This window comes from Pterocles gutturalis, unplaced genomic scaffold (assembly GCF_000699245.1).
Source record: "Pterocles gutturalis isolate BGI_N339 unplaced genomic scaffold, ASM69924v1 scaffold32724, whole genome shotgun sequence".
Taxonomy (NCBI): Eukaryota; Metazoa; Chordata; class Aves; order Pterocliformes; family Pteroclidae; genus Pterocles; species Pterocles gutturalis.
Window position 1 is genome coordinate 10,895 of NW_010134246.1, and position 24,756 is coordinate 35,650.

General features: G+C 39.1%; 1 protein-coding gene across 1 annotated transcript; it reads right to left on the reverse strand.

Moving 5' to 3' along the window:
• Positions 1-17,762: 17,762 nt before the first annotated feature.
• Positions 17,763-23,713, reverse strand: FRMPD4 (FERM and PDZ domain containing 4; the record flags this gene model as incomplete). Its single annotated transcript, XM_010081529.1, has 4 exons — positions 17,763-19,111; positions 20,322-21,593; positions 21,917-22,978; positions 23,575-23,713. Coding segments are annotated over 4 exons (3,822 nt in total), but the record flags the coding sequence as incomplete, so codon positions are not given.
• Between the last annotated feature and the right edge of the window lie 1,043 nt (positions 23,714-24,756).

Sequence of the window (24,756 nt, forward strand, 5' to 3'; positions counted from 1 at the left end):
ATTTGCAAGTATATATACATACATGCACTTTGTAAATCCATGCAAATATCTATTCATTTTTTTCAGTAAAGAGTATAGAATATTTCAAGTTGGATATAAGACAATTTATTTCTTGCTGTTTTTTCTGTTGATCATTTTATACTTTGTATTATATTTCATTCTTTGTTCCCATCTCCATTTCATTTCTTCTTTTACTCTAAATAAAAGTGCAGAAAAGAGAAAAATGTCTGTACTCACAACATTTGATTTCACTTTGATTGCTGCTTTCACTTCTGGAAGACTTGAGGTAATGTTAAAAATATTTCTACAGTGTTTCTCTCCCCTCCCCCAACTGATATCCAAAGATACTAGATTGACTGCAGTAAGAAGCTATCTACTTTTCATACTACCTGATCTAGCAGACAAAAAGAAAACAGATTTTTAATTTAATGCTTTGACACATGCCTGGCTGTAAAAGAGTTTTATTTTTCTTGCACAGAATTGTCATATACAGTCTCTTTACATTTCTACTTGGTCAGGTATTTAATGTATAAGGGAACTAAAACTAAGAGTTTGGCTATGAAAATCAAATAAGAGACTCAATATTACTGTAAAATAACCTGATTTCTCCTGGTGAAATCAGAAACCTTTTAATGAAAAGAAAAAAAAATATTGCCTCTCTTCAAATATACTTTTTTTTTTTTTTTAATTTTCTGAGAACCACCATCCAGCAGCCCATGCTTGCTGGTGACACTGCTGCAATACAGCAGAGATCCTGAAGTTCCCTAGACCCTTCCACCTTAATGCATTCTCTGTCCCTGCCTCTACCCATCCCCTAGCCTTAGTTCACACCTTTTCATAAAAAAACTAGCATGAGTTTTTATGCAATCCTAGAACCATTTCTAGTTCCTTTCTTTCCCATCCTGCTTGGAAAATGGGCTGTTCTACTTGGATGGGTCACACAATTCAATGCTGCAAAGAGGTTCTAACAGCACTGAGTCATCCTCAAGTCCAACCCTCTCATCCTACTTTTTTGTTTTGTCTGTTTTGCCCCACCTTTGAGCTTTGCCAAAGTTTCATCTGCTTGAAAAAAATCATCTTTGTATTCAATACTTCTGCTTTGCCAGGACTGGCACACTCACTGAGGCTATTTTTAAGAAGGAAAAGTGACAACAGCTTTCTTTGTTAGTACAATGCTAGCTTTCTTTTTCCACTTCCTCTGGGAACTCTCTCCTTGGGATTTCAGGTATCTTCTAATCTGTGTCACCATTCCTCCCCCATCTCTGCTTGCTTAACTGGGCTTTGACACATTTCAGGCAAAGTCCAATTCTTTAAGAAATACCTAAACTCTGCACCTTTGTTTTCCCTTGAAACACTGAAATAGCTTGAAAGCTGTTCATGTATGTCTGATGGGGTTCTGGTTTATGGGTTTAATTGTTTTGTTTCTTTGCCATTTGTGAAACAGGAATGTCCCCACCTTAAAAATACTATCAATATTACTCTCACGACAATTTTCATCTATGGTTATGTGACTTTCTCATTTGACCTAGCACAGCTGTTTGGCACGCCTGTTTTTAAAGGCACACTGAATTTAAGATAATCGCAAGACATCTGCTCTGTCTTCACACAGCTCCAGATGCCCGTCGCTTATAATATTTTCTACAGTCTGATGAGACATTCTGGAAGTTCAGCCCTGTCTCAATTTAAGACCCAGATAAGACCTTCCAATTCAAAACTGTAAAATGGTACAAAACGTTAAAAAGAACATAACTATTGACACTGGCTACAGAAATTGACCAGGCTGTTAACTAAAAGTGCTCTAATACTCTGTGAACTGTTCTACAAGGATACGTCAAAGCGCTGGGCTTTTGGGAACAACAGCACGTCTGGGGTAAGAGTAGCAGATTCACTCAGTCTGTGTACTGGGGTCCTGTACAGAGGCAAAGCCCTGTATCTGCAGAAGAATAACCCCAGGGACCAGTACAGGCCAGGGGACAACTGACTGGAAGACAGCTTTGTAGAAAAGGGGGTGCTGGTAGGCAATGAGTTGAATGTAAACAGCATCCTGGTCTGCTAGAGTGTGGCCAGCAAGCCAAGGTAAGTGTTTCCCCTCCTCCTCTGCTCACCACTTCCCAGACCTCTTCTGAGGAGCTGTGCCCAGCTTTGAATTCCTTGGTACAAGAAAGACACTGACACGCTGGAGTGCATCCAGCAGAGAGCCACCACGATGGCTACAGGAACAGCACAAATGATGGAAGGGAAGAGGTGTGAGAACTGGGCTGGTTCAACCCAAAGAAGAGAAGACTCAGAGGGATATCGCTGCTGTCTCCAACCACTTACTGGGAGAGTATAGAGATGGTGGAACTAGACTCTTTTCAAAGGCACACAATGATAGGACAAGAAACAACAGATACAAGCTGGAACGTGGGGAATTCTGATTAGAAATAGGAAAACCTACTTCACCTTGGGGTGTTCCAACACTGGAACAGGTTGTCCAGAGAGGCTATGAAATCTTGATCCTTGGAGATCAAGTCCCAGAGCAACGTGACCTTCCAACCTGAGTGATGCTGTGACTCTGTATCTCAGTTATTGCAGGAGTAAGGCCCTATGGCTGAGCTCCCGTATTGCTCTCCTTCCTGGGGTTCAGAAGGCATAATACCTGTTAGTCTGTGGCATATGTATTTTGAGTGACGGCCTCATGTGACTGGGAAAGAACCTCCTGTGACATCCATTGCTTTTTATGAGCATTGCTTCCAACATGGGAATTCTGTGCCCCATCTGCACAGTAGAAAATTATATTGATTGTTACTTTTCCCTGTCTTTTCTTATATTCTACTGCAAGTCTCCAGTGTTTCCAAAAGAAGTTTAGAATAGTGTAGAAATATCTTGGTCAGCTAAATTAAACAAAATTGTGCATTCAGTGATATAGCCATGCAGAGAAACACAGATCCCAATTGTAACTCTTCAAAACTTTTAATTAGGTGAAATTTTCACCCTTCAATTCTTTACTCTAAGTGATCTTTACTTCTGAGGTACTTAACGTGTATTTCACAACTTTTTTATAGCAGGGTTCTTTTGCTGGGGTTTTTTTCCTGTTTTGATTGGTTTGGGTTTTTTTTAGAGAGGAAGATCTGGATGAACTTTCTGAAAAATAAGATGTCCTTAAGGACTAGAAGTAATAGAAGCGGGATAAATGTGCAGTGTCAACAGATAATGGTGACAACCTTAACTGCTGTCACTAATCAATGACAGAACGATTAGGAGCTACTGATATGCTGATACTGAAATATGTAAATGAGATCATATTACAAATACGAGGTACTGTCAGTAGAGATAGATGACTATCAATGTCCTGATTAAGTAGATTCTGAAGAATCCTATATAAAAATGTTGAAAGAGCTTGTTGAATTTAGCTGAAGAAAACCAGAGGAAATCTGACTCAACGTGAAGTGGAAAGATGCTCTCAGAGACTGAAGAGAACTGCTTAAAAGGCCCCATTTGCAAAAAAGTTGAGTATTACTGTAATCTGGAAATAAAAATTAGGTTTCTAGCTATGGAAGGAGGGTGCTTGCAGAACAGCTATCCAGTAAGAGCAGGTACCAAATCAGTGTGAATATCAATACAGCACGTAAAGGGATTTGTTGTGGATTTTTAACTCTAGAAAATAACTTAAAAAATTGATTTAAAAAAAATCAGGGAAGTCTTAAGTCAAGCACTCAAAAATTAGGACATTTAAAAATTAAACCTGCCTGCCTCTGCAAAATATATATTGCTCTTTCCCATATGCATGATTTCTGCAGAACCCTTGTCCAATGCACAGACACGGGAATGGCGTATGAATCAGGACACGTAGAAAGAAAAGATACACGAAGGAGGTAGCAACCAGATATGGCTGTACAGAATGGAATTCTACTCTTTTCTCTGTCAAAGAAATTTGAAATGATGCTGTTTCTAGGATGGCTCACAGCATTCTCTATAGTTTTCCCCTTGGGGAAAACAAGAAGTTCAAAAAGCCTCTGTTTTTTCCTGATATAAAACAAACCTCAGTTCCAGCTCTTCAACACTTTTCACTAAGTTAAATGAGCAAACAAGGAATCTAAACAGTCAAGTGGTGGCCATTGTTTTAAATTAACAACTATCCTGACACAAAGGAACCGGCCTTAACAAATTAAGGATGTTGAAATAATATCTGTTTTTCAATATTTATTCCACACAGGTCTTTTCTAAATTTGCAAAGAATAAGAAGGGAGTTTAGGGCTGGTTTTTTAGGGTCTGTTTTACTTCCTGATCTTCATATAAGAATCACCATTATGTTCTGATTGTCTATTTGCAGAAGAGCTCATAAAACAACTTTAAAGAATTCAAATTAATTTCATTTCAGTCTTGCAGCCTCTCTCTTTTCTGTTTGCAAAGGCATAACTCAAAAGGACACTGCCACTTCTCAGCTGCCAGCCAAAACTGAACTCGTGCTAGGTCAAGAAGTGTTTGCAGGAGCAAGCCTTACAGTAACTCTTGTATCATAATGATCCGGATGGAGCAAGATTTATGGGGTCTGGTGCTAGAAATGTTGCCACAGGTTGGGAGAATTTCATAACTTTAAAATATCTTTAACATTTCTAGATAAATTATTAATAAAGAAACAAACAAACTAACGTTTGCTCTTCAGGTTGCTCCTACAACGTTCTGTGCTTTTATTCTGCAGCGCCAAAAAAAGGGACATAAGTTAATTAACAACTGCTTTACTAGAGTCCCACTGACATCACTGATGATGCACATTCAAAGTAAAGAGTGAACGTGTCTGTATTGCTTTTGATATAGTTCTTTTCTGAAGTGCTGGCAGAATATTTTAAAACCATCAAAATGTACTTTGCTCTTTGTCAACAAACTCCCAGCTTTTAAAAAAGTTTAACCTTCAGGTAGATACCATCCTTTGCCATTTTGAACTGAGAAAGACAAAAGCTGTGAATATGCAATGCGAGTAGTTTCATGGAAATTGATGTGCATCCTGAACAATAAATGTAAACAAACAGCTGTTACAATCCCATAAAATGGCCCATATGAGCTTATGAGATTCATTTGTCCAACACCTCAGCCTTTGCATCAGAATGTAAGAACTACATGAAGGTTTTGTGAACCTCTGCCAAATTATCAACATATGTTCTAAGAAAAAACATGGCATTTTCCTAAGAAAAGGTAAGCAGTCTTTTGACTTTTCATTTAAAACTATGACATTATTATTGAAATAATATTTCACACGCTCCATCTGTCTTTTTTCTACTATTTATTACTGATATTATTTACTAATACTGATCTGCAATTTACTTGATCCAGGATTTAGAAATATGAGAAAAGATGTAGCTAGGAATCCTGCCCACTCTAAATTTTGTAAAACAAAATTTATGTAATTTCTATACAAATACTAATGAGGATTCAGAAAGATCTATCACTAAACCATGAACAATTATGAAGTGCTGTTAACCACTTCTATTTAAGTTTGGTGCCAAATAAAATACTAAGATTTATACAGAACCTAAACACTCCCATTCAGGCTACCAAAGCTCACTGCTCTATCTGCAGCGCTGACGGTACGCAGTGCTCAGGGAGGCAGTGTGTTTTACGTGTACATGGAGCTCTGGCAGACAATGCTGGGGCTCACTCAGAGGGACAGAGAAGGCTGGTACATCGCAACTCGAATGAGTACAGGCGTGATGGTAACAAACTAAAATCAACACCACATTGTGGAGTGTTATCAAAGTTATTCATCCATGCTGTCCTCTACTGGCTTGATCATGCTTTTCAGAAGGGCTAATGGTTTCCCATGACATAAAAGTAGGAAGGGAAAACACTATGAAAATAATGATAAATGTTAAAAAAAAATAACGTAGAAAGCGTTACAGACCTTCTAAATCAATAAATTTCAATACCCTTATAATTTCCCAGCTGAGTTCTTTCATCTGCTGGCAGTAAGAACATACAACTTTAAACAGGTACAAGGCAAGCATGAACATTTCATCTGGTTATCTCTGTCTCCCTTAATAATTCATCAGACAGAAATGGGCATTTCCAAGACGTGAATCCACTTACCTGTTTTTGATGTTTACTTTCAAGTGATATGAGCAGCATCTAGTAGTGCCTACTTCCCTCCAGTCTGAAGGGAGCCCAACGTGACTGGCTCACATTTGAATATATCTAATAGAAATATCTCCATTTGTTTAAACAAATCCTAAATTTTCCTGCTTCACTAACCATATTCCACTAATTATCCAGTAAACAAAATTTATGAGATTCAAGAACCTCAAATGTGTTTAAGCAAGTGATACTCAGCTCTACCAACTCAATGTAAACCTTTCATATTACTAGGAGTTCCGGAACTGTTCCTTACTGTTCCCTGCTAAATTGAGCTGTAGCTTTATTCTTAAGCACCTGTGGTGCAATTCATATTCTGTTCAGTCTTAAATCAGCAGGCAGATCAAACAAAAGAAACCAAGTTCAGAATTACTCAGAAGAAAAATATGAAAAGTGACCACATAAATTTATCCAGCTACATGAACTTTGACAAAACTTCCCTATAACTTCTCACAGCATACTGAAGCTCTGTAAGTGAAATACTGAGAAATGTGAGTACGAATAAAGCAAACAATTAGACAAGGAAAAAGTCTCAAAAGCTGAGATATGTGGTCTAACTGGTGAAATAAGATTCTCAAACAGGTACCGGAAATAGCCACACATCACTTGATCTGAATGGATTTCTTTTGGAGAAACAACATGCCTCATGCCTTTCAAGGCACTTGATTGACTCAAAGATGGAAAGCATCATCAATTTGGTGATGATCAGATGTCCCTAGCAAAAGTGAAGAATAGATGATAGTGACAAATACTAAATGATGTGGATTAAAATTCAAAACAATACAGTGGCAAATGGGGAGGGATATTCATCTCCTTATATTCATCACTGAGACTGAGCTGGTTGTCTAAGCTCTCTAAATTGCCAACAGAAAGAGAGAAAAAAGCATATCCAGGAGGTAATTTATCCCAGACGTCTTTGAGCGTGCCTCTGGAGATGTCTCTTTCTCTTCCTGCATTGACTCTAGAGAGTATTTAGGTGATTTATACCTGATACCCAACATTCACACAACTAAAGTCAAGCAAGATGAATTCTACCCTGGGGACAGAAAAAAGGTCCACCATAACTTAGGAGTTCATAAGTTTTAATTGACTGAGGAGAAAGAACTGAGCATACTAGTAATTCACAGAATGACTCTAAACCACCAGTACGCTTCAGGCATGAAAGGCAAATGGGATCCTGTGACATGCCTGACAAGAAATTTTCCATAGATAGGGAACAAAGTAATACCACTATATAAAGATGGGTCAGATCTCATCTGGAATTTGACGTAGAAGTATCATTGACAAAAGATAACTATTTAAATCAAAAATGTAGTATTAAAGCTAGCCTTTTATCCTAGGCTTTCATTGGAAATTAAAAAGAAGTCCCTACACCTTATGTCAATGATATCCCAGAACACCCTTCTACAAAGAAAGATCATCAAAAACCCAGGTGTTTTTAAGATGAGTCTTGATGCTGCCTGTCTGCACTGAGAACACACAACTAGACTCAGTGAGAAGGCGGCTCCCTTTCAATCCAGAGGTCCTATGGATACAAATGGTGTAAATTATTCTGCAAGGAAGAAGACTCACAATGTATTCATGTTTAGTTTGCCAAATACAAATAAGGGCATTCAGGAAGAATAATGTAATTTTAAATGAGATTCTGTTTCAACAAGCTTTGCAAAGAAAACTGCATTTTCTTGAATTTCAGAATAAGCAGGGAAGGAAAAATAAAGCTTAAAAAATTACTAAATAATAATAAAAATATATAGACCACAGTATCTTCAGATGTTGTTTAAGAAAGTTGTCAGTGGGTAACTCAGTTACACAAAATTTTCTCTTAACAATTTTTAGTCGTAATATTACAACTGTTAGAGGAGCCCTCAAACCTATACTGACTGTACTGATGTGTTGTTTTACATGAAGGACAAGCCTTTGGGTAGAATCCATTCTCTTTTTATCATCCAGTAGTTAATTTACTCACGTGGGTCTTTCATACAGCAAGAGAGGAGAGAAAAAACATTCAAAACTATTCTTTTCAAAGATCAGTAAGACTGGAAGGAGAAATTCAGTCAGAAGGAAGAATAGCAGTACTGGAAACAACTTTACAAAACATGAAAAAGGATCTAATTTGCAATCTTACCTTCATGCCAGGTGTGCTGAGCAGGCTGCCTCCACAGAGACGCTGCACTTGTTCAAGGCTCCTCATGACGTTCGCCAGGTTTCAGTGGAGGTCTCTGAACCCTTCCACCAGATGCAGCTTTCTCCTTCTGGAGGGCATATTTGGCAGGAGTCTCCACAGAAGCATCTCCAAGGCAAAGGTTGGGATTTTTTTTTCCAGACACCATATTTTACCTGAAGTCCAATCACTGTACAAATGAAGCAGCTGAAAGTCATGCCCTCTTGTTCTGGTGAATACTTATCCTTCCTGGCTCCTTAAGGAACGCATTGCTGCCTTGCTCTCCCCGTTCTTCCATCTATTTAAAGTAGATTTTCTTTTTAATTTTCTGTGTCAGTGATTTAAAGAGAAGATGCTGCAGCAAACATTTTCCTTTTTAGAAGACAGCAACTGCTTTTAAAAGCAAAACCCCATGAAGCATCCTTGATGAGAAACATACCCAATACACCTTTTAAAGACCTGGTTTTCAAGTGTAAGAAAGTTAACAATGAAAAGAGGGAGGAATAAAATAGGAAATAACAAGGTCTGGTGAAAAGAAAAAAAGTGTAAACCAGGAAGAATTAAACACAGTTATCTGCCATGTATGAAAGGAAACTGCAATAAGTTATAAAAAGCCAAAATTCAGTATGATAAATAGCTTTTATTTAAGTATCTAATCCAAGTAGTGTCCTGCGTTGGTAACTGTTTTAGAGACACTACATTTGCTGAAACTGGACAAAGTTATAAGGTACATCTGTCTGCTTCAGGCAGTGATGGTTCAGCACTATTAAGAAAAAGTCACCTGTACTATTAGCTGGACTACATTTGTGCCTATAATTTATTTGCTTGTAGAACTGACCTGTAGCAGAAGCCCTAAAATAATTATTCAATGGGGCTAGAAAGCTTTTAAGCTTTCCACTGAAACATGCTAATTTTGGACTAGCACTAAGAGAAGGAGCATGAGCAGTTTTCTTGCCTTACTGCAGAAAGCATCTGAAGATAAGCTGGAGACGCAAGCATTGTTTTATGTACTGGAAAAAGCTTGATGTTGGGACCATTCTTTATGAAGGTTATCTGTTCTTTGGGCTGTCCACGAAGATTCAGGAGGTATCAGAAATTGCAGCGAGGACGACAGGATGATCAGTTTCAGCAAAACTACAGACCAGGAAATTTTTCAGGCATTCACGACCTCTGCATTGCCAACTCAGGGACAGACTAGATCCTCAGCTGCATGTGTGACCATTTCACAGGCAAGAGAAGAGTAAAGTAAAACTGAATCCTTTGGCATCTTTTTCAGCAAAAACAGTCTGAGTCATCTGGAAAATGGGATTCCCATGAGGCGGTGCTAATATCATGTCCTTCCATGGACACTGGAAGACTTCCTGTTCTATATTAAGGAACTCGGCACTTCCACTGAAACCAAAGCCTGGAGCACTGGCTGAAGCCTTCAGGTTGTTACCATTAACAGCTAAATACATCACTTTCAAACCCCTTACATACAAACTTACAGTTTAGCACATGAAAAAGAATGCTTTCAAGGATAACGCTATTGATGACATTTACTGTCATTCCATGCTGTCATTTTAATAGCATAAGCAATACAAAGGAATCTTGCAATGCACTGCCAAAAAGGCTTTACAAAACATCCTTTCTTTCTGAAAAGCAACTTGAAAAACACTGTAAAAACCATTTGTCATCTCTCAGTGTCTCCTGTATCAAATCATGATATAAAAATGGTTTCTGTATTTGTTGTTACCAGTTCTCTGCAAATTCTGCATTAGAGGCAACTATCTTCTTTTGGCCTTTTGCCTGCAGTAAGAAACAACGATAATATTGTTTGTTATTATAAGCTTAATTCCATCTTTGTTGATACAGACTGCTGTCCCATTTTTCTTTAATGGAAATTCACAGGTGGAATAGAGACTGGGCTTCAGTAAAGAAACAGAACTTACCAGAAATTAGTCTTCTTTAAGCTAAAGCTTGGTGCTTGGTCTATAAATAGGTCTGCTGCATGGTCTATAAATAAATCTGTTCTGAGGGTACACCTACAACTTATCACTCCAGACTGCAGAGATTTTCCTTTTGCAGTAACCATGGAGGATGTATTCACACTGCTGTCATCACCTTTGGCACAATGGCATAAAAAACATAGCATGCCATAAACCATTTAAATTCTTTCTCAAGTACAATCTAAAACATTGAAGGAAACCCTGCTAACAGAGCTCAGGATGTCTTATTCCTTTTTTTTCACTCTCAAATAAATATCCACAGCTGTTTACACTGTGTGACTTTATAAAATTACCTGCCATAAATTATCTATCAGAGGTTCTTGATATCCCTCATGCAAACAGCACTTCTAGATTGACACTACCACTTGCTGTGGCAGCTCTTGAGGCAGCTCATCAGAGATGGCAATGTGCCTGGGGAAAGAATGGTAGATATACAGCAGTTCAGTAACTCAACAGTCTCACAGAAGCTGTATACTCAGTTAGAAGTACCTATTTCTAAGTTCTATAGCCAATACAGAAACAGTAACCATCCATCTAACCACTGGATCTGTCAGAGACATTCACAGTCCGTATGTTCTGTGAAAGTCTGGACTGCAGTATAAAGGGAGTTCTTTTCATATTAAAGATACAAAATAAGGCATGTTTCTTAGAAGCATAAAGGAATGTGAAGGAAAACATAGTTCAAAGTGACATCAAGACACCACCTTCAGCAAAAATGATGGCTGCATCTTAAGACATGGTCTGCCTTCGAAGAATAAGGTCAAAGAAGGAACCACAGGGGTATAAATTTTGGTATGATTTTATCTAATTTTTCTAACAGAGACGATGACAACAAAACAAGCCATATCTTTTGGAGAAGGAGAATCCCTGAGAACATGGAACACCAAATTAAAATTCCTGTAATTCACTTGCTTGGTGGAGGGAAACATCACAATAATCTTAGAGCTTAAGGCCGTGACAGATGTTAAACTGACTCCAGTAAGGGTAAGCAATTTACAAGAAGGACCAGACTACTTCCGTTTGAGTAGGTAACTCAGAACAGTCTGAACTGGCAGAAGGGGAGGAGGACTAACAAACACATCATCCCAAAAGCCTAACCTAGATGATAATATTAATTCCCTTCCATTACTTATAAGGTTGTCTCTCAAAGAGCAAGCCTTCCTGCAGCATGGAAAAAAGCATTTCAACACTGAAATGAACCAAACAGCCCACATTCTTCAATAACAGGTACAGGAGCAGCAGCAGATGTCTCTCTGAGAAAGGGAAGAGGCCTTGACATTAAAATTCTGCCCCACCACTGCAGTGAGCATCCTTTGTCCTGCCTTACCTTGATTGAAACTGGGAACGCAGGGCCTGGTGGATATGCTTTAACCACACTATCAGGGAATTGTCCAAGAGGCAGCCTGGTCACTGAACTACTCTCATTTGACTGTTCAAGACACATGAATGAGTGTTCAAGAAAGAGTGAAATTAGTAATGTGGAACACAAACTGATCTGCACCAACTGATATATTTCAATCTATTCCCCACAGATCCACTGGTAGAGCTCAGATAGACTTTTTGAGAAAGTTGGGGAGAGGCTGGTAGATGAACTACTAATAAAGGAGTCTAGTTCTCTGTGACCCTGTGTGTTCCTGTGTGATCTGATCTAGGTGTTCCTGCTCCGGCAGGGGAATTGGTCTAGATGATCTTTCGAGGTCCCTTCCAATCTCTAACATTCTGTGATTCTGTGTGACCCTCTGCCAAGGGCTAATCAAATCCCGGAAGAGAGAAAGAAAACCTATGCACACCCTCTCCAGGTTAATGAGTTTAAAAAAGGATAGCTGAGTGGTCAAGTCCTCACTTGAGTGAACACCTCTAGATATTATGGAAAGCCTTGCATGCAGCTCAGATGAAGTGGAACTCCATCATCTAATAGATGTGAAGCTTCCTGTACTTTGGTCAGTCCCTGTTTGATCCTGTTGCCCAAACAGATTGTCAAACCCAGAGGGAACATATCTAATGCCACTTCTTGGAAAGGCGGAGAAAATGTAAGGGTCATTCCCCAGTGGAAATTTTCTTGATGCTGCCACCATAAGAGAAAGCTCTCATAGTTAAAGGAACAGCAGTGCTGACTTAGAGACTTTGTCTGTGCAGTAATCCCTTGGTCACTTAGATTGAGAGGTCCTGCCTTCATGTTATGATAGAAAGGTTCGGGGCAAGTGCCTACTTGAGCACAAGTCTTAGGACAACCATTTCTGGTTGTGTCAGAATGAAAGCCCCCCACTGGTGCCACAGATGGTGGCAAGCATTCCAACTTGGCCAATATTAATATTTTGAGGTTTTGGCCTCGCGGATGAAAAGAGGCTTTTGTGGTTTCTAAGGCTAATATCTAAGCTCCTGATGCCCTCCCATTCCACTTTTACAAGTATTGCAAAGGGATCACACAAGGTCATGTCTTATTCTGAGGCAATAAAGGCACCTCTTACACAGGCAACAAGACAGAATTCAAATCTCACGGATCAGAGAAGGCAAAAAGGTTATCCTGAAATAAGGATGAATTAAATGAACAAGAAACAATTTGTTTGGCAGTTGAGAAAGAATGAAATAGGTCTAGGTAACATCTCAAATATAATGTGCTGAGAATGTGAGAAGATGGTTGCAAGTGCAGGTACCATAAAAAGCAAATATCCCACAAGCCTGAGCAATAAGGTCCACATAAACCCAGTGTGACGAGACAACCACTTAAAAAAAAGAATTTAGAAGATTTTATTAGTGGAGCAGAAGACATAACACACTCCTTTTTACTCCTTAAATCTGCAGGCTGAGAATAAATAGGTCTTTTTTCAGAATTACAAAATGAACTTTAATATGCAACTAAATATGGCCTATTGCATAAAAATGTGTCATTAATACCAGAATCCTCTTTTCAGAATGGAAGTGCACTTCAAAATCAATACTGAAAGGTTTACATTTACTATAGTACGCCAGGCTGCTAGGTTAGATTGCCCTTCTTTTTCCTCCTTATGAATCAGAGATTCACTTCGAGATCTTGTAAGACTAAATTTGCTCTCCGCGGACCCGTTGTTTCAAAGCCTCCAAAGGGAGTGTTATCAAATCTCAGAAATTTTCACCAAACAGCATCTCCCAGATTCCATCAGCACTGACAGAAAATGTTCTATTTCACCTTGAGAACACCTGCAGGAAAATGTAGGAAAATGTAATTTTTTTTTTTAATAGTGAGTACCTCACGTGCTCCATCACTTAGGCAAAATTTAGCTCTGATAACACACAAGGGCTGTTCCTTGCATGATAATACACCAGGTAGTGCCGTGGAAGATTGTGGTCATTTTGCTTGAGAACACTTCCTTTGGTGCAGAACAGCTGCTCCTGAGCTTGGAACGGCAAATTATAAAGACCGGTTAATGTTAGTGCCATGGGCTCAGTGATCAGCTACTTGTGACATGAACAAAGTTTTCACTTTGTACCAGTTTGGTGCTTAGTGCAATGAGGCACTTTGGCTTTTAACATGCACTGCTACAACGCTACAGTTATACCCTATCGAGCCAAATTAATCCCTGATAAAATACTGCTAACTTTAACTGGATTTCAGTGCAGGATATAAACTGTGTAAGTGACCGTTATGGAAGAGCCCATTCCACAGCTTCGAAAAAGTGCAAGTGTAAGAGAGAGTATTTCACATCTCTGGTGAGCAGTGAGGAGGACATCACAGAGCATTCTGACTCTTCCAGTGATCACGAACTGATTGAGTTGTAATTAAATGTAAGGAAAAGATGCGTCGGTATGCAGCTTTGTTTCTTAATTTCAAAATGGCAAAGTCTGCCAAATATTATTTTAGAAAATAGACTGAACTCAGCGACGTAAACATGAAGATGCCCATCATTTTGTCAAGTTAAAAAAAACACACTAAACATACAGAGTATATATAAAAATTTATAAAAGTATAGCATATTCCAGATGACAGTATCTTAGTATTTCCTTCTGACTTAGTGCAAGAAGTAGGTACATACTGATGACATTTCCTGATGACATGAAGTTGAGACATACAATTAATGCAGGAATCAATTAGGATGCCACACAGGAAGACAGGGACACGTTAATGCTGGAGATTAACAGAGACAGGTTAAAATTCAGTAGTAACTGATGTGCAAGGTCACACTCTTCAGAAATACTAACAGTTATCTCTATTATTATCCAGGGATCTCCTTACCTGGACAGGACAAGCAGAATCACAGAATCATAGAACAGTTTGAGTTGGAAGGGACCTTTAAGGGTCATCTAGTCCAATTCCCTCTGCAATGAGCAGGGACATCTTCAACTAGATCAGGTCGCTCTGAGCTCTGTCCAACCTGACCTTGAATGTTTCCAGGGATGGGGCATCTACCACCTATCTGGGCAACCTGTGCCAGTGTTTCGCCACCCTTATAATGAAAAATTTCTTCCTTATATTTAGTCTAAATCTACCCCCTTTTTAGTTGAAAACCATTACACCTTGCCCTATCACAACAGGTCCTACTAAAAAGTCTGTCCCCATCTTTCTTATAAGCCTCCTCCAAGTATTGAAAGGCTGCAATAAGGTCTCCCTGGAGTCCGGAAGAAAGATGAAAACACTTACTGACAAAGGATGATGATGAGACACCTACCTAACATGCCTGTGATTGCATGTGATTTGAAGAGACCACATACAAATTATTTCCAGCAGCTGTGCTGTTGTACAAGTCCTCATAAGGCAGCATTTAAAAGCTTGCATATAATTCTGTGTGGAATGATTACAAGAGAGTCATCTGCATGGTACCAGATGGGGATATCTGAAATCCTGGGGGACAGCATCATCATCTAAGAGGTGACTCAGAAAGCTTGGTCTAGATGATCCTTTTTATCAAAACTGAGATAGGAACATGCTGGTGGTTTATGAAGTCACACTATTGAGTCCCGTGGATGGTCACCACAGTGGTCAGGGGCTGGAGCACACAATATATGAGGAAAGGCTGTAGGAACCGGTTTTACTCAGCCTGAAGGAGAGAAGGCTCAGGGAAGACTTTACTGCAGCCTACAGCTACCTGACAGAAGGATACCAGAAAAGACACAGCCTGAATCTTCTAAAGGGTGCACGGTGATAGGATGAAAGGAAATGGATATTGTGGGAACATGGAAAATTCTAATTAGACATAAGGAATTTTTCTTTTTTTTAACCATAAAGACTGTAAAATATTGGCACAGGTGCCCAGAGAGGCTGTGGGACCTCCATCCTTGGAGGGTGACCGATACTCAACTTTAAATGACCCTGAACAACCTGATTAGACCTGCTTTGAGCAAGAGCTGGACTAGATGAACTCCAGAGGTCCTGTACAATCCAAATTATTCCATGATCCTATGAAAATGCATTAAAAAGGAGAGGAAAAAACCCCACTAGTTAAACCTAAGAATATTGCCACAAAAAAAGACCATTGTTAACTTTAGGGAACAAAATGGTCAGGTTTACAATCAGAAAAGTTCTGAAACAGTAAGGACAAGAAAAATCGACTTACCTTTGAAATAAAATTAGATCAATTTATGAAATGGAGTGGAATGAAAAGGACTGGACTAGCAACCTTCAAAGTGCCACATCCCTATGATCTCTGTCGAGGCATAGTTGTGACAATCCTAAATCCATTTTTGAAACTTAGTATTTCCAAATCACTGATGACATTTTTACATAAATTCACAAACCAGTCAAGGAATATGTACCAGTACAACAATTCAGTTTGTTTCTTCCCCACTATGAAATATTCAAAAACCACCAAAAGAATTTCACTGGTACTTGCAGCAAAAGAGTAGCACAGACAGTCCCACTCTCTGGGCTGCCAGAATGAGAGTGCTGACTGTGAGCACCACATGGGACAGGTTGTTCTCACCCACCACCAACGTAATTCAGCCTGCAGCCTACCTCTGAGCTGTCCTCAAGAGTGGGTCTGCGTGCCAAGTGCATTGGGCTAGGAAACCAGATTTTTCTCCTACAGACAAAAGATTAAGCTTCTGATACTGTGTTTCTGGACATGTTTCTCTGCAGTCGGAGGAAAAAGCATGTCTCGGTTTCATAGTGAAGTGCATTGCTCTATGCAGGAAAATATTTCCATGTCAAAAACTTAATTTTGTTGGTTTAGTCCTTCTAGTTCAGCAAAGAAAGCTTCACACATGCCTCAGCTGAATGGGTAAGTTTTCAAAACACAGCGGTTACACTCTTTGCATGTAACATTACGAGAAACAGATGAAAATTACCTACACCCGTTCGGAAAATGGTATTCTGCACTTTTCACAAGGGCTGCTGCTCCTCAGTGACTGAAAAGTTTAACAGATGCTCTTGTGAAAGCCTATTTGTCAAGTGAAACTGAGAGCTTTTGCTTTGGCTGTCTCTCAAATGCAAGACTACAAAATGCTTACCAGAAAAGTTCAGATGGGAGAGATTATTCACAAATTGCCTTTGTCATCACTCAGAGAAGAACTGTCTCTGGCTGGAAATATTTCAGAGATATTTATTGTATTCTGAAAACTCCATTTTATTTCTAACTTATTTACAGTTAAACATTCAGAATCATAAAATATGAAGTATAAAATATTTAACAAAATAGATGCAGTTCATGTTGTTCAGATGCACCATAGCTATATGATGAAACAGTAAACAGCACAGGAATTTCCTGATGGTCCTCTCTCTAAAAAAGTGTGTAGACCGGCCCTGTACATTCTGGTCTGACCAGTATGGCATCAACCTTTCATTTCAGAGAGAACAACACCTCTCTGATTTCTGTGTCCTCAGTCTTCCACAGTTACCTTCACTATCTGAAATGTTAACACTGTAAAGTTCAATACATCAGATACCCTCTGAACTTGGTATTTTCAATACTTTTTTTTTAAATATAGAACTTCCTCGAAAAGAAGAATCAGGTAATTCAGAACATATGAACAAAAGAGTCATTTATTTTTTATATATATATACTCTCTAGTAAGTTATAATAGTCTCTTGGATTTTAAATGTCTTTTTGCTATTTTCAATGCTTAAAAATTATAATTTTAAAACATTAAATATTGTGTTATATACATTATGATTTAATTTCTCATTTCCAAACATGGAGCATTCTCCAAGTGAAAATTTGGATGAAACAAAAAACAACTTCATTGACATAACAAGCTTTAAAAGTTTACTTCATACAACCGGAGATTTGACTATATGGAAAATAGCCAAACATCAATTTGCTCCTATATGGGATTTTTTTCTGTTTGTTTTTTTCTGGTCTTGGGGAAAGGGGTTTTTTTGGCTTTTGTGTTTGTATAAACAGAAGGACAGATCTGGTAACTACTTTTGTCAGTGTTCAGTATACTAACTTTTTTTTTAAATCTCATAACTATTTTATATAAAATAACAAAATATACAGAGAAAGCTGAGTTTGTTACATTAGTTCATACACATACAGTAAATAAAAGTTTTTTATGTATGGCTTTGCAAAGGTAGATTATGAAGTGACTTTTCTATTTTATTTATTTAAAAGCATTTTAAGAGAACGTGTTAGTGTGCTTACAATAGCGGCCATGGTAGTCGAATGTCGAGCCAAGAGTTTAATGCTAGGATCACTGGAGGTCTTGCCTGACACTGCTTCTGCAGCCTTCAGAAGACAAATGTAGTTTATTACAACCTCATCTATCTTAGCTATAATTTCCTGCTGCTGTGTTTCCGAGTTCATGACTTTAACTAAACGCATGCAGGCTTCTGTTAAGCAACAGAGTACTTGAAAGCTGGAAGTCATAGCTAAAAGCATTTCCTCAGGGCTTTTATCAGCCATGGCCATTTTCCTGCAGGCACTTCCCAACTGTCTTGATTCCATAGATAACAGTTGTTTGTACTTAGAAAGTTTAAGGTCATATGTTTCTGGATGTAAATCTTCTCTCTTGCCCATACTTGCTCGGACCAGTGAGAGTAGCTCATTGGCATCCTTTTGTGCTGCAATAAATCCATCAGGCATTGCATATGTCTTCTCTTTCATCACATTTATTCGTGTGATTCGTGCATCGAAGGCCACATCGTTGAGATTCACATCAATTTGGCCACCTTGAGTGTCAGCACTGTTCTTCTCCTGTGTGTTGACTGCCTCATCTTGTGGGGGCTCAGCAGCTTTCGGGGACTCCAAGACTTCCTGCTCATTTTCACTGGAAAACGACTGACCAACTGGTTCTGCGAGCTCACACGGCATCTGTGGTTCAAAGAGACACGGGAGCTGATGGCTGTCTCCATCATCTTCATCATCGTCATCATTTCCTTTGCTTAAGAAACAATAGCTAAAGGGGCCATGACACCTCCAGGCGCTGGTGTCTAGCTTCCGCAAGGGCAACGTTCGACACTGCTTGGAGTCCTTCTGGCTGGCGCCGGTGCCCGAACACCTCTTACTGTCCTTCCTATCAGTGCTGACGTACACACAACTCTGGGAATAACTTTTTGACAGCTTTTTGCCCAGAGGGAGTTCCACTTTTCTCTCCGACTTGGATTCGTCCCTTCGGGTGTTGTCCAGGCATTTCAAGCTGGCTGCAGCTGCCTTCTTTTCAAACAGCATTTCAATGCCTGCAGATTCTCCAATGATGCTGCTGCTGCGTCTCAGCACTTTCCTGTTGTGCGGCATCCTGAGGCTTCCTCCTATCATGTCATATGGCCATAAACTAACTGTTGCCCCACAACCCTGATTTACTTTGGGAATGTCACAAGAGTCTTGATTTTGACTTGGCACCTTTGATTCTGATAGCATGGATGGTAGCATGATGGAGTCAGCTAGAGGCTGTCTCGGAAAAGCTGTAGGCATGCCTCCTTGTCTTCCCTTTTCAGGCTCTGTGAAAGCTACACTAGGGGTAGTAGAAGAGCAGACAGAATAATTAAGCATCACCCTGATAATATTCAGAGACTGAACTTTTAAATATCTTTAACAGTCAGGACAAATGGATCCTATAATTTCCCAGTAGTCTCCATTCCTCAAAATATTTCACAAAAAATTAATTTCTAGTTTCTCATGCCTTTTGTATTTCAGTAAGATGCCTCTTAAAATCTATCAACAAATTATAACTTATGAATAGTTAATTGTTCATTCCACTACAGCAGACTCATTTAAAAAAAAAAAAAGGGAATAGAAAATAATCTATAAAACATCCTAAGTCTCACTGAATATATGGATTTCATGTTTTCTAATAACTAATTAGATTAATATTTTCAGATTAAAATACCTTCTTTAACTATACCTGAGAGGGTATGGAAAGATGCATTCATGGTAATTTTGGTTTGGTTATGTGGATTTTGTAGTAGAGAAATAACATTTCTCATTCTAGGTCCTAGTCTGTTCCACTTTTAGATTTTCATGCATTCACACACTACTGCCACATGTGGGCTGCAACCCAGGAAGAGGGAAATATTTAAAACCCCAACTGGAAGAATTTTCAATGCTATCTCTGAAAAACTCCATTTTTTAATAACAGAAAGTTCATAAAATCTCTTGAAATTGGAACTTAAAAATGCAGCAATGGTTCTGTATGTAAATTACTCTTTAAGGAAACACCTACTGTCAGATGGTGAAGTAAATACATAATAAGAGAGTGACATTTTCTCATCCTTACATTTAGAGGTTTTTTATTCATACTGGCATTGTTTTGACAATCTGCTAACATAGCATATAAGATACTCAATAAATCAATCAGTTTTTTCTCTCCTAGATTAACACACCTTGTGAAGTTGTTTTATAATCTAACAAGTATCCTGGAACTCAAATGACTATGGATTTTGGAGAGGCTTCCAAAGAGTGGAAGAGAGGCCTCTCCATCAGTGTTCCCCCAAATATTTTTAACTGTAAGGAGAGGTTTTAAAAAATTTGATCTTTGTAAGCAGCTCATAAGAACACACACAACTAAAATCAACAGATACACTGAAGATTTAATCCCACTGCCTTCTATAGCTGGATGATGTAGTTTCAGATAAAGATAATGTAAATATCACACCTAGTCCTCATGCTTTACACATAGCTTTAAAAGCAAACATAAGAAACACTTTATTACTGCTGTACCTGTAGTTTCTTTTATCTTGGGGATCCGATGACATCCTTCTCTCAAAGTGCCAAACAGTGGTTCAGCATTAATGGCTGAATGCACGACAGGCACTGTCATTCGGTGACACACGGCTTCAGGCTGCTGGTGCAGGTCCTTGTATGTCGTTCCATGGTTTGGAAGAATGGCAGCTCTTTCATCTGCTGGAATATAGCCAATGCCCTTCATTGATGGGTCAGAGATAATGTGCTTAACATCAGAGGTACAAAGAGGAGATTCAACAGGGGTAGCACACGTGCTACTGCCTGTGCTGCATCCTGCATCCACTGAAGAGCACTGGGAGCTTTGCAGTGAGAAATGGCCTTCACTTTGCAGAGAAGACATGCGCTTAGCCAAGTGATATTCACAAAGTCTAGCCACGCTCTGCTCAGCTTCTGGAAGCTTTGAAGGATGGTCATCTGCAGATAAATCGGTATCTTCTGTGTCATTTAGGTCTTTGGCTGAAGACACAGGAGTCATATCTGACAGAAAGTTTTCACCTTGGCTAAGCCCCGAGGTATTATCCTGATCCATCTCAGGATCCACTTCATCCTTACAGTCAGTTTCTGTTTTACCAAGGGCAGGAACTCTTGGAAAAGTCTTCCCGTTCACTGTTTCTGGGCTTGGCTTATCTGCTGCCCCCTCATCGGCAGCATACCATCTTTGGCGAAAGGCAGTTCTCTCCACATTAAAAGTGCTTAGGCGTTGACTGTCTCTTGCTGAAAGAGTTCCAAATTTAGCTTTTAGATCTTCATCAGTCTCTGCTTTTTTAGTTCCCTGTTGCTTTTTCACAGTAGCATTGCCATCAGAGGGTGCTTTTACTTCACCGTCTGTCATCTTATTTTTCCTTTTACTAGTGCAAGAATATACCAAGGATCCCATGTGCAATTTGCTAAAATAATCAGTGACAGATTTTGTTTCCATGGTCTCTGGCTCCATTTCCATGTTATCTGAATGAAGAATCTGCTTTGAAGGCACAACTTTTGACTGTAGCTCTGCAGCCTGATGACCAGCCAAAGGCTGTGAGGGCTTCATGCCTGGCCCTCCAGCCTGATTCTTAGCGATGGGAAATTCAGTCTGCTCTTCCACAAGGGGTTGGTAGCCTTCACTTGTGGTCAAAAACATACGTGCAGTGTTTTCTGACTGTTTCTGTGCTGCGGCTAGTTCAGAGCTTTCAGTCATTTCAGAGGAATTTGTTTCATTGCCAGAATCTGAAGATGACTCAGGGCTATATGCTCGCAGGATAGCTACACCTGCAAGCCACAAAAAATAAGAGTCAATTAAATGACAGCAGCTGAAGCACCTGGATAAGTGACAAGCAAAGTGTGTTAGAGACAAAAATATGCTTTGTGAGAATACTCTGACTTTATTGCACAGTTCCCGGGACAGGTAGTTTAGTAACATAACGGCAGTTCCACTAAATAATATGGAATATGATGTATGCAAAATGATGGCAAAAAATAAGGAAAAGCAAAAAAGAAAAAACAACCAACCCTCATAAAATGGTGTATTTCCAAAGCTAAATGGATGAGATGGAATGATTTTCAATGAATAAATGTAACTATCGTGAAAGAACCTGAATTGTCATTCGTCTGCTGTTCCTCTGAAGCAGCCAAAGCTTCTAGCGCTTGAAGTGTAGAGACTACAGCATCATCTAGCCCCTTCTCACACTTCCCCTCTGTGTTAGTAGGGACAGCATCGATAAGCGACACTGGAATGTCATCATTGCCTAGATTACTGGCTTGCTCCTGGTTGTCTCTAGGCTGTGGTGCTTGATTCTGAGAGTCTTCCTCATCTGAACTGTCCCTGAAGCCAGGTGGAGGAGCAGCAATGGCCATGTTTAAGGTATGCAATAGGAAATCATCTTCATTATCATCACCTTCCGGAGGTGGAAGTGAAGTCAAATCAATAATGTCATCACTAGAACCAGACAGGCTGAGAAGAGCAGGCCTATTGATTTCTCCTACCATAAGGTCTTCTTCACAGCTTACTTCATCTTCATCTTCAGCATCATCTGTGTTTTCTGCATAACAAATATCATGTAGCAAAGGCTCTTCTATCCCTTCCGCAGCTCCAAATATTTTACTATCATTTATAGTTGCGTAAACAGAATTTGTAGCAAACTGAATGCTTTCAGCATCCGGTGACAACTCCAGGCCTTTAATGTCATTTGCATTACTAATATAAATGGCTCTTTGTTTTTCTAGTACTTCTGGACTTTCATCCAAAAGCCTTTCATAGCCAAGAGTCTGGGGATTGATACCATCCAAGTTGTGATCTCCAAATATAAAGGAAACTTTTGCTCCCCTGGGAGAATCCTGTGCTTTCTTGCTAGATTCCAAACCTGAGAGTGACAGCAGTGAAGGCTGATTAAAATTTCCGCTTTCTTCTGCTTCAGTGGGGTCACTTTGCTTGGCCAGATGCTGATCAAATCCACCTGAATTATAAGTATTTTCTATGTACAGGTGTCTGTGTTCTTTTTGACATAACAGACTTTCAGAAACATCTACAGTCTTCTGTTTTGGATCAGCAAAGGACATTTGAGTCTCTTGATCTCCTTCAGCCAGGAAAGTGGTAGTTTTTGGTATAAAATTCCACTCAGAAGCAAGGAGATTATGCTTCCCTCTATTTTCAGTTCCTATAGCATGGTGAAATAAAATCAACATTGTGAAACCGAAGAGCAAGTCATGTAATTTTTAAACAATAACTTGTTAGTGCTGAGCAATAAACACTCCGAATAAGACAGCTGGGCCATCAAACACTTCAGAAAAGTATTTTCAAACTCACCTCTGCTCTGAGTCAAATATCTGTTGATTTAATGACCTGAAGTTTAACTGGTACTTTTGCACTTCAATACAAGACTAAACCTCAGCTAAGTAGAAATGCTATTCCAGGAATAGTGACACAAAACCAAATCCCAGCTAGCTTCTCCTACACCAGCTGTATTCTTACAAAAGATATAGGCATATAAAATAATAACACTCACAGGGAGTATGCATCTGTTTCACTACAGTATGAAAGACATTAATCACTTGCTTTAGTTTACCATTAAGATGCTATCATAGGCTGAGTATTAGAACATTATAAAGCTGAACTGATACACTGCAGTGCTAGGTCTGAGCCAGCAATCAGATCTCATTTAGCATAGCCTTGTATTTATCTGGAGGTGCACTAGCCTAAGTTGGCTTCTGCTTTATACATTGGACCATCGCTAACATACTGTGCAACGAATACCTGTTTCTCGGCTCACTGTATTTTTCTTGTTGGCCACGTTAAATATTGAGCGCCTTGAGTCAACCAGCAGTCTATAGTATCCAGCTGTTAGGCAAGCGAGATTCATTGCATCTGATGACTCCATCAGTAGAGTAATAGGCTAAGAAGAACACAACCAAGTCTTGGTTAAAGCTATTACTCCTCAATCTGTTTACCTGCTGGCAATACTACTACATGGAAGCAAAAGGAATTACATTACAAACACCACATTGAAAAATACACACAAGAACTTATTTTCCTCATTCCAATATCAAGCAGTATCAAACATTCAGAAAAGACTGGAGTAACAGTAAAGTAGAACTGGGCATTTTAACAGCTGATTTTGTTCTCTTTCTGAACAAAGCTAACCATTTTAAGAATCTTGCTTCATCTTTTTTGTTGCATAGATATAATATTCCCACCAAAGCACTGTTGTTACTGTTACTCTGAAACTGCCAAGGGCTAAGAACCTGGTACATCAGGCGTTGGAGTCTTGCAGTAGGATGGGAATCTGCAGTTTCCCAGAAAATGATGTGCCCTAAGCACATGTAAAGAAGCAAAACATGGGAAGCAGAGTCAGAGAAAGTTCAGGTTCAGAAAATACAGTAGCGAGGTTAAAGCTATCATTCCACAGCAATGACAGTGAATATTACAATGACAGCTTAAAAGATTTCAGTGTTTGTGGCCTGGCATTACTGAAAAGTATGAAAAAATAAGCAGATAAACAGAGACAAAGAGAACAGAGAAACAGCCTCAGGAGGGGGATCAACAAAGAAAACAAATGCAAAGCATTTAGATAAAACAATAAGACCTAACAGAAAAATGGGAGACCTCAGAGCTTCAAAAAACTACAGCTGCCAGGCTATTGAGCATCGAACCTGAGAAATCCATGTGAAACATACTTTCTTTAATTCCATTTTCTTTTGTCACAACATGTAAGTTTCTTTGCCTAAACCTTCTGTTCATCTCTCTTTAGCTTTTAACACCAAAAGGTGCTCTTCTCAAATTCATTTTAAGGTGGCTACCCCTGACAGCTCCTAGGGAGCAAATAAAAATGAAATCCTTACCATGTTATATAGATAGAAATTATACTATAGATAATCCACCTTATCACTCACAGTTTGTAGTGACTCACAGATCACAGAATCACAGAATCCTTAAGGT